The sequence below is a fragment of the Triplophysa rosa genome, unplaced genomic scaffold, assembly GCF_024868665.1.
Source record: "Triplophysa rosa unplaced genomic scaffold, Trosa_1v2 scaffold23_ERROPOS4800000, whole genome shotgun sequence".
Taxonomy (NCBI): Eukaryota; Metazoa; Chordata; class Actinopteri; order Cypriniformes; family Nemacheilidae; genus Triplophysa; species Triplophysa rosa.
In genome coordinates, this window is record NW_026634256.1 from 163052 (window position 1) to 180921 (window position 17870).

The 17870-nt window shown below is 44.2% G+C and overlaps 1 protein-coding gene across 1 annotated transcript in view; it reads right to left on the minus strand.

The window, feature by feature from the left end:
* The window catches only part of LOC130550120 (calcium/calmodulin-dependent protein kinase type II subunit alpha-like), a 105074-nt gene that overhangs the window by 82110 nt on the left and 5094 nt on the right, over nt 1-17870 (minus strand). The window contains exon 3 of the mRNA XM_057327499.1: nt 8516-8575. Within this exon, the coding sequence (XP_057183482.1) occupies nt 8516-8575 (60 nt within the window). The remainder of the gene's footprint in view (nt 1-8515; nt 8576-17870) is intronic.

A 17870-nucleotide genomic window follows, 5' to 3' on the forward strand; every position in this document is an offset into this window, starting at 1 on the left:
GCGTTAATTTTGACAGCCCTAATGTATATATGTATATATATACTGTATATATGTCAGGGATTGCGGAGAAGAACCCAAGTGCAAGCAGGCGGTGAAGGGGTTAACAAGATTTAATAACAGACGGGAACAAAACAAAAGCCCACAATGGGGTAACAAAGACAGGACTAAAAAATAATATATAACAACAAGAAACAAAACACTTCCCACGGGGGGAAAAAATAAACTAACAACAACGACACAACGTCTAACAAAACAGGCAAGGTAATGTAGGTAATCCACAGGGTCAAATAGTAGTCGTGGTACACAGCACAAGACACGGTAACATCCAAAACGAACTGGCACAGGACAGCAAAAACAAGGGCATTAAATAGGAAGACGAACAAAGGATAATTAACAAGGGACAGGTGTGGGTAATGGAACACTCAGGGAAAGCTGAACGAGGGGGCGGGGCCAATGACGAAACCAGAGAGAGAGCATGGCAGGTCAAATCAAACAATGTTATGTCTCTCTCTACAATAAACATGAGGGATCTGCCATGATACTGCCACTAGACTAGAAAACCATGACCAAGGAGGCAGACTCATGACATACAGTATATATATATATATATATATATACTATATATACATAAACATACATATACACATATATACATACATATACACACATATACATACATATACACACATATACACACATATATATATATATATATATACATATCGTCTTGGTTACGGATGTAACCTCAGTTCCCTGATGGACGGAATGAGACGTTGTGTCGAGCCGACAGATGGGGTTCGCTCTTGAGAACCTATCAACTTCTGACTAGTTTAGAAAAGGCCAATGAAATTGGTGAATGAAATTTGCATGCCGGACTCCGCCCCCGGATATCCGGGTATAAAAGGGAGACGGCGTGCTGCATTCATTCACCTTTTGGTCAGAGGAGCCTGAGCATCCCTCAACCGCTGCGGTGAGTGGCCAGCGTGGTGGCAAGAAGGACGTTGTGTCGAGCCGACAGATGGGGTTCCTATGGAAAACGCCACAGCGCTGTGCCGTGTCACAATCTATAGCAGAGCGATGCTGACTGGCCTGGGCGAGTCAGACGTGAGCGCTAGTGCAAAATTGTAACCGTCCAGTGGAGAGGTAGGGGGTCCCAGAGCTTTAGAAGAAAAGGTGGGAAGCCCCTGCCACCGGCCGTCACGGGCGGAGGCCTTGATTCTCTAACAGCGAGAAGCCGCCCGGCACCGTAAGGGCCACTTAAGCAATATCCCCCCCTGGGGGAAAAAAGCTACAGAGACCACTACCTACAGTAGGGAGGAATTAGTGGAGACACCACATGGTCATCAGGGGAGAACTCATGGGAAAATGTGCGCACTGAAGGAGTTAACCACAAGGTGGAAGTCCACCTAGGGAGGTCATGGGTTGCCGAGGTGGGAACCATTCATGAGGATACATCAGACGGAACCGCCCATAGGGGGGTTACCACGTCTGGAGCACTAGGTCCGGATAGAGCTATGTGGTAGATAACTCAACTGTTCCCTGGCCTAAGGGGGCAGGGCTGCTCTGCCCAGCCTGCCCCCAGGAAGGTGCTTAGTGATGGATGGAATGCCTGTTCTTTACCCAGTGGGGAAAGAAGGGAGGCGTAATATAGCCGCTGATCCCCCTAGAGGAAGGGGGAAGGGCTTTTGCAGGCGTATGCCCTACCAGCTGCCGGTTCTACATGTTGCCCTGCAGGACACAAGCTGACACCGGTTCCACATGTAGGTATTAGAACCTCGCGAAGGTGTTGGGCATAGCCCAACCCCCAGCTCTGCAGATGCCTGCCAGAGAGGCGCCCTGCCCTGAGCCAGTGCCCATGAGGAGTGTGCCCTCACTCCTAACGGGCAGGGGCGATCTTGAGATCGGTATGCCGTAGCGACGGCATCCACGATCCAGTGCGCCAGCCTCTGTTTGGAGACAGGCCTCCCCTTCTGCTGATCTCCAAAACAGACAAAGAGCTGCTTCTGAAGCTCTGCGTGTGGTCCAAGTAGAGGCACAGTGCGCGTACTAGACACAACACGGATGGGGTTGGGTCTTCCTCCCCGGTGGGGAGCGCCTGCAGGTTCACCACCTTGTCTCTAGGGGGAGTGGTGGGAACTTTGGGCACGTACCCGGGACGGGGTCTCAGGATAACGTGAGAATCACCGGGCCCGAGTGCTAGGCAATCTGTGGACACGGAGGGTGCTTGTAGGTCCCCTACCCTCTTGGAGGTGAGTGCCATCAGGAGAGCCGTCTTTATCGTGAGGTGAGAAAGAGCGGCAGCTCCAAGGGGCTCGAAAGGGGGGCCTCTTGAGGCCCGCCGCCTAGGTCGTAAGAGGGTACGGTGCACGGACGAGGCTGTAGCCTTCTCGCGCCCCATAGGAACCTAATGACCAGGTCGTGCTGTCCCAGAGGCTTCCCAGCAACTGGGTCGTGATGAGCGGCCGTAGCGGCTACATACACTCCCAGTGTGGAGGGGGGAGAGGTTACTCTCCAGTCTCTCTTGAGGAAGGGACAGCCCTTTCCCGATCGAGCAACTCCGCGGGTCTTCTCTCCGAGAAGAGCACCACGACGAGAAGAGGCACCACTTATCGGCGTATAGCCGCCTAGTGGCCGAGGCCCTAGCCTGAGTGAGGTCCCAACCACCGCAGGGGGTGGGCCACTCAGGATCTCCTCATCCCGTCCAGACATGGAGGTTCCAGGGGTCTGCTTGGGATGCCGTAACGTGCCCCTTCCCCTGGGAAAGCAGGTCATTCGCCGGGGGAGCGGCCAGGGGGGAGTTGTTGTCAAGAGCCTTAGCTCCATGAAACAAGTCCGGTTAGGCCAACAGGGCGTAACTAGCACAACACTTGATGCTCCTCTTCCATGGCCTTGCACAAGACCTGTGCAATGAGGCTCACTGGGGTGAAGGCGTCCTTCCGCTTACCCTGCGGCCAGCTGTGCGCTAGGGTATCCGTGCTGAGGGGTCCCTCGGTCAGGGAGTACCAAAGCGGAAATGGGAGGAGTCCAGGGAGGCAACAGGTCCACCTGCGCCTGGCCGAACTGCTCCCATATGAGCTGGACTGCGCGGGGATGGAGTCGCCACTCTCCGCGAGGCGTCGACTGACGAGAGAGCACGTCGGCTGTCTGGTTCAGGTCGCCTGGGATATGTGTGGCTCGCAGGGAGCTGATCACCTGCTGACGCCAGAGGAGGAGGCATCGGGCGAGTTGTGTTAGCTGCCGTGAGCAAATGCCACCATGACGATTAATAACGCCACGGCAGCTGTGCTATCCTGACCGGACCAGCACGTGCTTGCCCTGCACGAGAGGTTGCCACCTCTTCAGTGCAAGTAGCACAGCCAACAACTCTAGGCAGTTGATATGCCAACGCAGGCGGGGGCCCGTCCACTGCCCCGATACTGCGTGCCCGTTGCACACGGCACCCCAACCCTGCAGGGAGGCAACCATCATCACCACGACGTGCCTTGCTCCTGCCCTAGGGGGACCCTGTCCGCAAGAAGGTCATTGAAGACCAGGGGGTCAGGGTGCGTCGGCAGAAAGGCGTGATGACCATACACCTGTTGCCAGAGTGCCACGCTCTCCAGGGAACCCGTCTCTGTAGCCAGTGTTGGAGCAGTCGCATGTGCATCGACCCGAGAGGGACCACCCCCACCGAGGATGCCATGTGCCCAGGAGCCTCTGAAAGTTTCAGGGGGACCGCTGACTGCCTGAACGTGCTTTGAGTCAGTCACGCTGTAATGGAGACAGAGTTGAGTTACATACCAAGAAAGAGGATGCTCTGCACAGGGAAGAGGATGCTCTGCACAGTGGAAAGCTTGCTCTTTTCTTGGTTGACCTGTGGTCCCAACCGATCTAGGTGCCGGAGCACTAGGTCCCTGTGTGTACACAACAGATCTCGCGAGTGTGCCCAGATGAGCAAGTCGTCGAGATAGTTAGTACCCGCACACCTCTCTCCCCGAGGGGAGTGAGGGCGGCTTCCAAGATCTTCGTAAAGACTCGTGGGGAAAGGGACAAACCGAAAGGGAGGACTCTGTACTGATACGCCCACCCGAAAGCGAGACATGACAGTAAGCGTCCTTCAGGTCGATTGCCATGAACCAATCTTGACATCTGGTAGACGCCAGGACTTCTGCGTGAGCATCCTGAATGGCAGCTTGAGTAGGTGCCTGTTCAGGGTACGCAGATCTAGCAACCCCCTTTTGGGGGGGACGATGAAGTATGGGCTGCAGAACCCGTTGAACATCTCGGCCAGAGGGAAGAGCACGATCGCTTGCCAGAGGGGTGGTGACCCTGGCCCGAAGCATCCTTGCCTCTGACTGAGGTAAGAGGATGTCCCGAACTTGAGCGGGTGTCTGGTAAGTTGTATCGTGTAGCCAACGTGACGGTTTGGGGGCTCTAGTCAGGCTCCCAGGGACCAAGACCGGGGCTAGGGGTATGATCTGCTTCATCGACCTCCCAGGGGGTGGTTCGATGGCTGGCAGTGCGGATTCCTTGCCGTGGGGAAGGAACCGCGGCGGCACGCTCCACCTGGGGGACATCGACGTATCCTCTAGCTGCCTCACCCTCGAGGGAAGAGAGGGTGACAGAACTTGTTAGACGTGAACGTGCCAGAGAGGGGCGTTCCGGTCTTACTAAGTTCCTCATGCACTTCCGGAAAACATGGCACTGGGGGCGGGCGCAGCTTGGACCCGCGCTCAAGCCCGAGGCACCATGTATCCAGCCGCAAGTGCCGGGAGAGGCAGTGCCCGCTCACGGCGGCCCGGGAGAGCATGGCTGACATTTGATCCTCATATCACCCTCGCTGCTTGCCGTAGTGGATGGCAGGGCCGTAGTCCTGCCGTCATGGAACGGGGAGCAGACGAGGTGGTGGCTGTGTTCCCACATGACGCAACGTCTGAATCGTCAACTGCCCGCAGTGCAGGCAGGACGTACCACAACGTCTGCCCCAGCGTACTGGAAGCAGACATCTTGTCCGTCTCCCTCCTCGATGAGTGTGTTGCACCCATGAGAACAGCGGGACATGCCACACTGGAGAAATTTGCTCTTTTAGAGAAAAAAACTCGAACTCTTCTGGCAGTGCCGAGACGCCCAGGGGAAGTCGCTGCAGGAAGGGACAGTCCACTGCATCACGTCATAAGATTCCAGCAGTAATACGGCGTAGAGATGAAGTCTCGAAGTCAATGAGAGTGAACGCTCCAAAGAACGAAAGGTGAATGAATGCAGCACGCCGTCTCCCTTTTATACCTGGATATCCAGAGGCGGAGTCCGGCATGCAAATTTCATTCACCAATTTCATTGGCCTTTTCTAAACTAGTCAGAAGTTGATAGGTTCTCAAGAGCGAACCCCATCTGTCGGCTCGACACAACGTCGAGAGACCGACAGAAAGGGAAATACACACACATATATATATATATATATATATATATATATACACACATTTATATACATACTGTATATAAGAAGCAAATAATACCTGTATATGACAGATTGATCTCAAGAGATCATATATATATATACTGTATATACTCTATATAAACTATATCTAACATATTTTACACATTATCTTATCTATCCCCAATGCACAGTATGGGGGGGCACCAGTTCTTTAAATGGCTTTACAGGGGGACGCGACCATGAAAAGGTTGAGAACCACTGATTTAGATGATGTAATGATTTTAGAAAATTTATTCTGACCTATTGCAGAGAATAATTGCAGTTGCTGCTTAGGCGAGCTGAAATTTATAGTCTGATCAGCTTGTGTCGCCTCTTGTTGCTTAGCTGTAATCTTCTCTCTAATATTCTAAATTTCACTTGTAAAGAAATTCATAAAGTAGTCACTACTATGCTGATGTCCAACATCTGAAGACGCTGATTATTTACTTTTTGTTAATTTAGCCACTGTGTTAAATAAAAACATCAGGGTGTGCTGATTTTCTTCTATAATTGATTAAAGATCCAGTGTGTAATTTTTGGGATGATCTATTGATAGAAATGCAATATAATATACATAGTAGCTATTTCTTCAGAGGTGTATAAAGAGCTTACACAATGAAGCGTTATGTTTTAATTACCTTAGAATGAGCTATTTCTATCTACTTATACCGCGGGTCCCCTTGCATGTAATTCACCATGTTCTGTCAGCCGTGGTAGTGTTTTGAAAGGGAGAGGGAGGGGTGGAGTGAGCAGTTGGTTGCAATTCGCAACCTTGCCGATAGATTTCACTGAATGGACCTTTAAAAGCAGACGGATCTAGACGTTTTTAGGGCTTTCCTGTATGTTAAAATACTATCTTTCCATGCTATGCGAAATAGCTCTAATTTAGTTTTCTTAAATTTACAGTTCCTGCATAACCGCTGGGTCGCGCTTTCTCTCGTCCAGCTGCTTCAATGCCTTGTCCTGGTGGCCTGCATTTTCGTCTTACAGTTTTGTGTCATTTTAGAGTCGTTTTAACCGAGATATGTCCAAGATTTGCCTGAGGCATTGCATTTGAAAGACCTCAAATTTATTTGTTTCCTTCTTCAGAAGGGTCCAAGTCTCTGATCCATAGAGTAGAATCGGAATAATCAGTGTCTGGAAAATGCGCATTTTGGTCATGATCCTAAGTACTTAAAATACAGTACTTCATATTCACTACTGTGAGAGACAGACACAGTCTCTATATTATGGTGTTTTGTAGACAGGATAACTATATGTGGTGGATTTTGTGTTTTCTGTGACATGAGAGGGCAAGCAGACGTTTGTTTTCTAGATCCTGAATGGAGGGCAGTGAAGAGCCAATGATCTTTTTTGCTGTCCTCACCACTCTCCGTACAGACTTCCAGTCCATAGGCTTTACATTTCCCAAACCAAATAGAGATATAGCTGGTCAGTATGCTCTCTACAGCGCCTCTGTAAAAAGTGCTGAGGATGGGAGAGGGAAGATGTGCCATTCTAAATCAGTGCAGAAAGTGAATGTGTTGTTTAATATAGACAGAAGATATGTTACCATATAGTGCACTTGGATCGGCCTGAGTCAAGGGTTCAGAGGAAAAGGGAATTTTGTTTATAGGATGTACAGTTCACAGGTTATAGGCAAAAACGTATGTGGCAGTTTGGACTGTTGGTGGCACTATGGAGTTTTGGGATAAGACTCCATATTTGCCATGGTAACAGTTCAGACTGTCCTCTATGTGTGTGCCAAATTCCACAACTTTCCCATGTACAGTTCTATGGGCGGAAGAATAATAAGAACACTAACGGAAGCAATTGGTGTCTACGCCACTTCGTGGACGAGCCCCCCAAAATGGACTTTACAATAACTATTTTAGCATTTCCCAGAAGTCTAACTCTAAATACAATTCTTTTGAAGTCATGGTACTTCATGTATCAACACCTGGGAGGTTTTTTGTGGTGTCCTCCATTCCTTGACTGTTTGGTCCCTCACAGGTATATATACAGTATCTTATTTTATTTTCTGCTTTGCTTTGTTGTTTTATTGGTGCTGTTACTTGTAGCTTGATTATTTGTTCTTATTTTTATTTGTCAGTAGTCCCTTTTCCCTGAACATAGCACAAACCGAACCGAAACCGTGACCCTAAAACCGTGACACAAACCGAACCGTGAGTAATTTGAACCATTACACCCCTAATGTCTATGTCTATGTGTGTTAGTACGTGTGCATATTGTGTGTGTTGAGCGTTTGTATGTGGGTATGTCTGTCTTCTGTGTTTTCACCTTTTTCTTGTTTATACAGGTATAACTTTGATTGTTTTGCTTATAGTCAATATGTCTCATGTACAGCTGCTTTGTAACAATGAAAATTGTAAAAAGCGCTATATAAATAAAGTTGAGATGCAAAGTTATAGGCCAGCGTCCCCTGTTGGTCAAGAGATATAACGAAATTAATTAAAATGCCTATAACTTATGAACAAATCAACATAATGGTATTCAATTCACATTAGTACATTTGTTGGCTAAAGCCGAGTTGTTTGATATCAGAGTTGTCATTTTCCCCCATACTTCCTGTCCACCATATTGAATTATATAGAAAGTGTACTTTTTCGAACTCCTCCTACAAAATGGTAAGATTTTCACGAAATTTGTTACGTAGCATCTGAAGACAAATTATTTTTGATTGATCGATTGGTTCTTGTATACAGCGTCAACAAACTCTTAGGCAAGCTGACCAAAGGGTCATGTAGATGTATCTTCGCAACACTTTTGTGTATTGACACGAAACGTGGTATGCATCATCACGGGCACTTCTTGTCTGCATCATAAGCATTTGTTGACAGCGCCACCTATTGGTCAAAAGTTATAAGCAATTTTCTTGTGTTCTTCTTTTTCCTGTGTTTTTAAACTTGGTATAGATCATCTGACATTTCCAAAATATTCCGTTTAGGCTGTGGTTGGGCTTGACCCCGTAATTGCTGCTTGCAGCTATATTTACACTTAAGACCCTAGAAGGAAAAACAACCTTTCATTAAATAAAATTGTGTGTTTCTGCAGTACACTTACCTATATTTGGATGTTTCAGCAGTCTACAGATCCTAGCCTCCCTGTCCAGTTTCTGGTGATCTGAAAATAAATATATTTCAAGTAAAAAAACAGTACAAAGATAGTATTAAGTAATTCAGTAAATAGAAAGGGAATCAACAAAGACCAATAGATATCAGCTATTGTAAAAACATACATGGTAATGTGTAAACACAAGCTCTAGATCTGTGTGGTTAGCAGTCTATGACTACTGAACAATTGCTGTTGTGAGTGTGGTTTATATATTCAGTTTAATGAATCCCTGATTGTTTGCAAGTGATAGTACTGTGTGGTGTGTGAGGGTCCTGGGAGACTAATTGGTTGCACAAGTTAAATGAGCCCACCCCCTAATCTCTATGCAGAGGTGGAAAAAGTACAAATATTATACTCAAATACAAGTACTACTACTTTGATGAAATTGTACTTGAGTACAAGTAAAATTACCCGTCAAAAAATCTACTCAAGTAAAAGTAAAATTTAGTTACTTCGTTACTTTTTTAAAAGCGGGAGGGAGGGCACTCCAGTTTTGTGCAACACCAACAATAGTCTTAGTGATTGATTTTGTATATTAAAACAGATTACAAGTGTACTGCAACAAAAACTTTTTTTTTACTTGTTTTGCAGAAATATCACAGAATGATATAGCAGAAATATTAACTAAACAATTTTTTAATCAATTTAAATTTTCTTCAGAAGCTAAATTAAGCCTTTAAAGAGATTTTAAGCTTTATTTTCTTAATAAATGATCAATGGTACACACTGCTACGTTTCAGTAGTGAAACCACATATGAATCGTTCCACACAGGGTTCCATGTTTGTATGGAGTGAGAGTAAATGTGATGATTGATGATGACGTCCCAGGTACTTCCCAAGGGCTTCCGGTTCCTGTCTGCATCGCTGCCGGCGGTTTGTTTGTATCCCTGCACTTGCACTTCGTTTTAATATTAGTGTATTTTATTATTGTTACTTATCACTGTCGTTGCTAACTTATCCTGATATCTCAATATCCCTGTTCTTGTTATTTACTTGAAGATTCTAAACCAAAATTGATAGTAAACTTAATGCTGTTAGCATAGCATTAGCGTGCTTTCTGTTTACACTGTGGAATATCATCTTGCCTCTAGTTTGTCTTGTGTGCTAACTGTTTCTCTTTTTAAGCGTATATACTACGATTCATCGAGCAACCTTGGGAAGTCGGAATTGCAACCCGGTGAGTTATGGCTTCTGTTCCTATTATTGTTACTTGCACCTCATGTCATATGTTTAGCTTAGCCTTCTCTGTCAGCTGCGAGGGTTTTATATGCAATAAATGCAGGGAAATAGTTAGGCTGACAGAGAAGATTTTAGAATTAGAGTCTCGCATCCGATCGTTATCTGAGGATAGTAAGAGTGTAGGCACCATAGAAACACTTTGGATGCGAGCAACCTTAGTGCACAGCTCGGTTCCGGTTGAACATCCCCCGCAGCTGGGAAACTTTGTGACTGTGAGACAGCATAGTCGCAGGACAAAACATCACTCAACCGTTCCGATTACAGTCTGGAATAGGTTTGCCCCGCTTAGTGACGCACCGACTGAGAAACCTGCTGAAAGTGCCCTAGTTTTCGGTGATTCTATTGTTCGGAATGTTAACATAGAGGCACCAGCCACCACTGTCAAATGTTTACCGGGAGCCAGAGCGCCTGACATCAAGTCAAATTTAAATGTGCTGGCTAAGGCTAATCGTAAATTCCGTAAATTTGTTATTAACGTCGGCACAAATGATGTTCGACTCCGTCAATCGGAGATCACAAAAGATAACATTAAAGAGGTGTGTGAGCTCGCAAGCACAATGTCAGACACTGTAATATTCTCTGGCCCCCTCACTGCTTATCGTGGTGATGAGATTTATAGCAGATTATCATCACTAAATGGCTGGTTGTCTGAGTGGTGCCTGCAGAATGATATAGTTTTTATAAACAACTGGAAGAGTTTTGCCTCATGGGCTGGGGCTTCACTCCCGTCTAGAAATATGGAAAAAGTCTTAATAATGCTAAAGCTTGACTCACTGGGGCCCAGGTCAGGGAGCAGACCGAATGGCTTAACCAACTGTCTGCTTGCCGTCTCACGTCGCAGAATACACAAAATGGACAACATGTAATAATCCCTTCTCCCAAACATCATAAAATAGAGACTGTGTCTGTCCCCCGGATTAGCAAGCATAAAATAACGCGTAAACCTCTTGAAAGTAATTTAATAGACGTTAAACAAATTAAACATGAACAAAATATAGATAATCAACTGTTACAACTCGGATTGCTAAGTATTAGGTCTCTCTCTAATAAAGCACTTTTTGTTAACGATATGATAACAGATCATAAAATAGACATGCTCTGTTTGACAGAAACATGGCTAAAACCAGATGATTATATTACTTTAAATGAATCTGTCCCCCAAGATTATTGTTATAAACATGATCCTCATCTAAAAGGCAGAGGGGGAGGTGTCGTGGCACTTTAAAATAACTCTATTAGCCTTTCCCAGAAGTCTAACTCTAAATACAATTCTTTTGAAGTCATGGTTCTTCATGTTTCAACACCTAATACTAAGGATAAAACATTAAAAAAATGTATTATAGCTATTGTATATAGGCCTCCAGGGCTCCACACAGGTGGGTTCTTATCAGAACTAGTACTGGCCGCAGATAGAGTCCTTGTCGTTGGTGACTTTAACATCCATGTAGATAACGATACAGATGCCTTAGGAATGGCTTTCAAATACACTCTTAACTCCATGGGCATTCGTCAACATGTGTCAGGACCCACTCACCTTCATAATCATAATTTAGATTTAATACTGTTTTACGGTATAAATGTGGACGACGTTAAAATCCTTCAGCAGAGTGAAGACATTTCGGATCATTATCTGGTATTATGTTTGCTTCACTGGCCTACGGCTGCAAATAAAACTCATTGTTACAAATATGGTAGAACAATAACTTCAACTACCAAAGATGTGTTTCTCGATAATCTGCCTGAATTGTCTCAAATCTCTAGCATGAGAAATAGCATTGAAGATCTTGACATTACCATTGAAAATTTTAACTCCACCTTCTCGGAAACGCTAGACACGGTTGCTTCTCTACGTTTAAAGAAGATTAAAAATGGCAGCCCTACACCGTGGTATAATGAACACACTCAGACTCTAAAGAAAGCAGCCCGAAAAATGGAGCACAACTTTAAGAAAACTAAATTAGAGGTATTTCGTACAACATGGAAGGATAGTATTCGAAAATACAGGAAAGCCCTAAAAACTTCTAGATCCGCCTACTTTTCATCACTAATAGAAGAAAACCATCACAACCCTAGGTTTTTATTTAACACAGTGGCTAAATTAACAAAAAATAAATCGTCAGCGACTTCAGATTCTGGATATCAGCATAACAGTGATGAATTTATGAACTACTTCACATATAAAATCCAAGATATTAGAGAAAAAAAATATAACAATGCAACCAGAAATGAAACCTGCTGAACAAACTAACTACAGCGCCCCTAAGGAGAAATTGCAATTATTTTCTACCGTAGATCACGATGAACTGTCTAAAATCATTAGATCATCTAAATCAACAACATGCATGCTAGACCCTATACCTACAAATCTACTAAAAGAGATGCTCCCAGATATTATAGATCCTCTTTTTAGTATTATTAACTCAGCTCTGACATTAGGACATGTGCCTAAAGCATATAAGGTGGCTGTTATAAGGCCCCTTGTCAAAAAAAACCAACTCGACCCTAGAGAACAAGGGAACTACAGGCCTATATCGAATCTACCTTTCATATCTAAAGTTCTGGAAAAAGTAGTTTCAACTCATTATGCTCCTTCCTCCAAAGGAATGACATCAATGAAGAATTCCAGTCTGGATTTAGAGCATGTCACAGTACAGAGACTGCTTTGATCAGAGTTACAAATGATCTGCTATTGGCGTCTGACCGAGGTTGTATCTCGTTATTGGTGCTGCTAGACCTTAGTGCTGCAATCGACACCATTGACCACAGCACACTCCTACATAGACTCGAAAATTATGTCGGCATTAAAGGAATAGCTTTGAAATGGTTTAAATCTTATTTATCCGACCGTTTTCAATTTGTAGCAATAAACAATGAGGTGTCACGCAAATCACAAGTCCAGTACGGTTTACCACAGGGCTCAGTCTTAGGGCCTCTGCTCTTCGCATTATACATGCTACCTCTAGGAGATATAATAAAGCAACACGAGTTAGCTTTCACTGTTATGCTGATGATACTCAACTTTATATTTCCTCGAAGCCTCATGAAACACAGCAGTTCCATCGAATAATGGAATGCATAGGTGATATAAAAAACTGGATGAGTAACAACTTTTTATTACTGAACTCCGACAAAACAGAAGTGTTACTTATTGGACTGAAAACCGGCATACGTAACAACCAAGAATACTGCGCAACAATTGAAGGGTGTTCCATAAAACCCTCGTCGTCAGCAAAGAATCTTGGCGTTCTATTCGATAGTAATCTGTCATTTGAGAGCCACGTCGCCAACACCTTTAAAATTGCATTTTTCCATTTTAAGAATATATCTAAGCTACGTCATATGCTGTCAATGTCAGAGGCAGAGAAGTTAATTCATGCATTCATGACATCAAGACTAGATTACTGTAATGCACTGTTAGGTGGTTGCCCTGCAGGCTTATTACAAAAACTCCAACTGGTCCAAAACGCGGCAGCTCGAGTACTTACACGTACAAAAAGTATGAACATATTAGCCCGGTTCTGTCAACCTTGCACTGGTTACCTATAAAGCATCGCGTTAACTTTAAAATCATGCTTATTACCTATAAAGCCCTACATGGTTTAGCTCCTCAGTACTTGATTGAACTCTTCTTGTCTTACAGTCCTTCACGTGCATTACGCTCTCAGGCATCCTGTCAGTTGGTAATACCTAGAATTTCAAAATCAATCAGAATTTTCCTATCTAGTGCCTAAACTTTGGAATAGTCTTCCCTGCACTGTCCGGGAGGCAGACACACTCTGTCATTTTAAATCTAGACTAAAGACGCATCTTTTTAATCTTGCATACACTACACTTCCATAATATAAATCCTCTGAGGGTTTAGGCTGCATTAGTTAGATCAACTGGAACCAGGTACTGATGTACTTGTTGCATCAAAGAGTGCAGAACAGTACTCTACTCTCAGCCAGTCTTGTCTCATTGTTCCAAGGTTACCACAGCGAGCAGGATGCAGTTCATGCCCAGACCTGATGGTAAGTGGAGTGGTGAATGGGAAGTGATGACTTGACACGTCTTCACTACAAAATTTCAAACGCTATTAGATTATTAATGATAATCTTAAAACTATAATTTACCTTATTAGTAAGTTTACTTATTTTTATTTAGTGAAAGTGACCTATTAGTCAAATATGGTGACTCATACCCAAAATATGACCTCTGCATTTAACCCATCCAGAGAGTAGTGAATACACGCACAGCAGGTGGTGAACACACGTACATCCGGAGCAGTGGGCAGCTTTCACTGCAGCGCCCGGGGAGCAAGAAGGGGTAAGGTGCCTTGCTCAAGGGCTCCTGAGTCGTTACCCGCTGGCCCTGGGAATCGAACCGGCAACCTTCTGGTCACTGGTGGAGTGTTTTTTATGTGGATATGTCTGTCTTCTGAGTTTTCACCTTTTTCTTGTTTTACAGGTATAACTTTGATTGTTTTGCTTGTAGTCAATAAGTCTCATGAACAGCTGCTCTGTAACAATGAAAACTGTAAAAAGCGCTATATAAATAAAGTTGAGTTGAGTTCACTGGGAGGGAGGGGTAATGTTGCATGACTAATAATCTGATGTTTGATTAAAGTATGTGGTTGTTATGTTATAAAAGAATGAACGTCGGTCACTTTAAGAGATATGGTAAATAGGAAGTGACGTTGACGCTTTAACGTAGTTGAGGAAATAAAAAAGTTGTTGTTGCTGCTGTTGTTGAAGAAAGGAAAGTTAAAAACGAGTCGTCTTTTCAGACAGAACAGATTATATAGATGAATTCCTGTGGTATAGCCAATTCGTGGCTTACAATGAGGATATGGTTTAAGAATGTTTTTGGAGTGGCCTTGATCATGAAATAAATGTAAATTTACCTGAGGAAGCCCCATACTCACCTCTAGCCCAGTTTACTGACTTTGTCAATACACTCTTACACAGGCACGTGCAGAGGGGGGGGGCTTTGTGGGCTTGAGCCCAGGCCCTTTTTCTTCCTCGAGAGAAAGTGACCTTTTTTCTGGGATTTTTAAAAATAAATTAATATATGTGTGTGTGTGTGTGTGCGTGCGTGTGTGTGTGTGTGTGCGCGTATGTGTTTCTGTTTGCGCACAGCTTTCCCTGTCAATCAAATAGAACATCTCAGGTCAGGTCAGGAAATGTTGAGAGTTTCGATGCCTTTCTTCCATCCGCGTCTCCGCGTCTGATTTTTAGACGATCTTTCTCTCCAACGTCTGTCTGCTGGAAAGTATCTCCATAGATATCTGTGAGTATCTCTGCTAAAACCCTTAGTACCGCAGGTCTTAACGCGTCTCTGCTGGAAAGTCTTGTGTAATAATATTAACACAGGTCGTTGCTCCTGCCTGACTTTTATCCTTCTTTTTAAACTTAAAATCCACAAACCTTTTATATTATGTAATACATAAGACATCGCTCTTTGAACAGTCCTTCTAATGCCCGCAAAATCTCTTCCCTGCGTCAACATGAGAACGACATCTTTTTGTACTGTGGTGGCCACCGTCGTATTTGGTCTGAGCGATTCGTGGCAGATCTATAATACAACGCTAGTGGCCGCTGTTAATCAAGAACTGCGCCTTTAAGATTTATGTTTTAAATTGTTATTTCACCGAGGGTAAAACTTATCCTTAAGTGTATCCCATACCAAAATCGTCATAAAACGCACAGATAAATTATTTTTATACGACCATTTGTTATTAGCCCTCAGGCTGTTAGCATTACCAGCCTTTACTTACTGAATATTGCCCTTACTGCTTAACTCACTGTTCTCATTATTACATTACTAATGGCTAATTTTTCAGACATGTGTACCTCTGAGTGCAGATGAGAAAGCGTTCGCACTTCAGTCGGAACTGGAGGCTGTGGAGAAGCAGATCCAGGAATTACAAGAGAAGCAGGCACGGCTGCAAGAACGTAAAACGGCACTGGAAACATCCCGGGCTGATGCTCGCAAAGCCACGGTAAGTTTTCGACGCGATTGGAATACTTCTACCACTCCTATTCCGCGTATTTCTTTGCACAGAGCCCAGGCTTCGAGAACACGACGAGCCCAAAAGAACTTTACTCCTGCACCGGCACAACCATGGCGAAAGGCGCAAGCCGGGACCGGAGCGATGACCTCTCCCTCACTGCCACCACCGGTCTTCGAGATCCCAACCAGGAACCGCTTTGCCGCCCTCTGCGAGACCGAATGCAATGCTGTGGTCATCGGTGACTCAATTGTCCAGAACGCACGCGCTTTCTCCACTCAAGGTAAGGTGCGCACTCATTGTTTTCCTGGCGCCGGTGTTCTTGATGTCTCTGCGCAGGTACCTGTGATCCTGAAGGACGACGCTAACGTCAGAGCTGTCGTGCTGTACATGGGGGTGAAAGACGTCAGGATGCGGCAGCCTGAGATCCTGAAGAGGGACTTCAGGAGTCTGATAGAGATGGTACGCAACGCATCACCCACGGCGAGAATCATCGCATCAGAGCCGCTTCCTACCCACCGACGAGGGAATGAAAGGTTCAGTAGAATATTTGAGCTTAATAAATGGTTAATGTCATGGTGTATTGAACTGAAGCTGCTCTTTGTTAATAACTTTGATCGGTTCTGGGAGCGACCTAGGCTTTTTCGCCCCGACGGCTTGCACTCCAGCAGCATCGGAGTGGATCTTCTGTCTGACAACATCTCAAAGACACAATGCACCATTTGACTAGTAAGTCAAAACTTTAACCAAAACTTTTTTTCCAAATACATAGAGACTGTGTCTGTCCCCCAAATAATAAAACAAAATAATAATTTCGGTAAAAGTCAGAGAAAAAACCTTATCATGATTAAACCTGAAGACAATGTAATAAACGAGCAAAACTAACTCATAAAGTTCAGGCTACTTAATATTAGATAACTAAATTCAAAGGCAGTTATTGTAGTTTGGACAGTTTTGATATACTCTGCCTTACCGAAACCTGGCTTAAACCAAATAATTTTTTCGGTCTAAATGAGTTTACCCCACCAAGCTACTGTTATATGCATGAGCCACGTCCGGTTGGTCGATGTGGTGGTGTAGCAACAATCCTTAGAGACTTTCTCACTGTAACTCAGAGAACGGAGCATAAATTTAAATCATTTGAAGTGCTTGCGTTGAACATAATTGTTCCAAAGAAAAGTAAAAAACCATTGCTTTCTTTTACACTGGCTACTGTGTATAGACCCCCTGGGCCCTCGGACCTAGTGGTTAACGTTGATAAAGTACTGATTGTCGGAGATTTTAATATCCACGTAGATAGTGCTAATGATGCACTAGCAGTGGCGTTTACAGAGCTACTACACTCTTTTGGAGTAACACAACACATCAATAGACCCACTCATCGATTTAATCATACTAGACTTCATTATATCTCACGGAGCCGATCTCAACTCAACTCAACTTTATTTATATAGCGCTTTTTACTATTTTCATTGTTACAAAGCAGCTGTACATGAGACATATTGACTATAAGCAAAAAAATTAAAGTTACAACACTGCGCACTGCAGAAATCAGCCGTATAATTTGTTATCAACAGGGTAGAACAATTACCTTGACTACTAAAGATAGTTTCGCAAAGAGCTTGCCAGATCTGACTCCTTTAATAACCTTACCAATAAATACAGAATCGCTCGATGACATGACCAGCAACATGGGCACTTTTTCTCTAACACATTAGAAGCTGTTGCACCTATGAAGTCAAAAAAGATTAATGAGAAAAACGTAGCACCATGGTACAATAGCACCACTGAAAGCAGTGACGAAAAAACGTCTAGATCACGAAAGAGGAAAAACTCGAATTAACATCAATTCAGCTTTGAAATGATGGAGACAGCTCAGGCACGCAAAGGGTCTGAAAGATGATACCATGGTTGCTCTCTTTCTTTTGGACATGTATGTACATGCTTCGAGAAGAACTTAATGGATTTAGTTTGTAATTCGTTACACGGATTTATGAAATACATTCATGTGTTTAGAGGAGGCGTGGCTTTGGATGGCGAATCGCATAGAGGGTGGGATTATAATTTCAGTGCTAG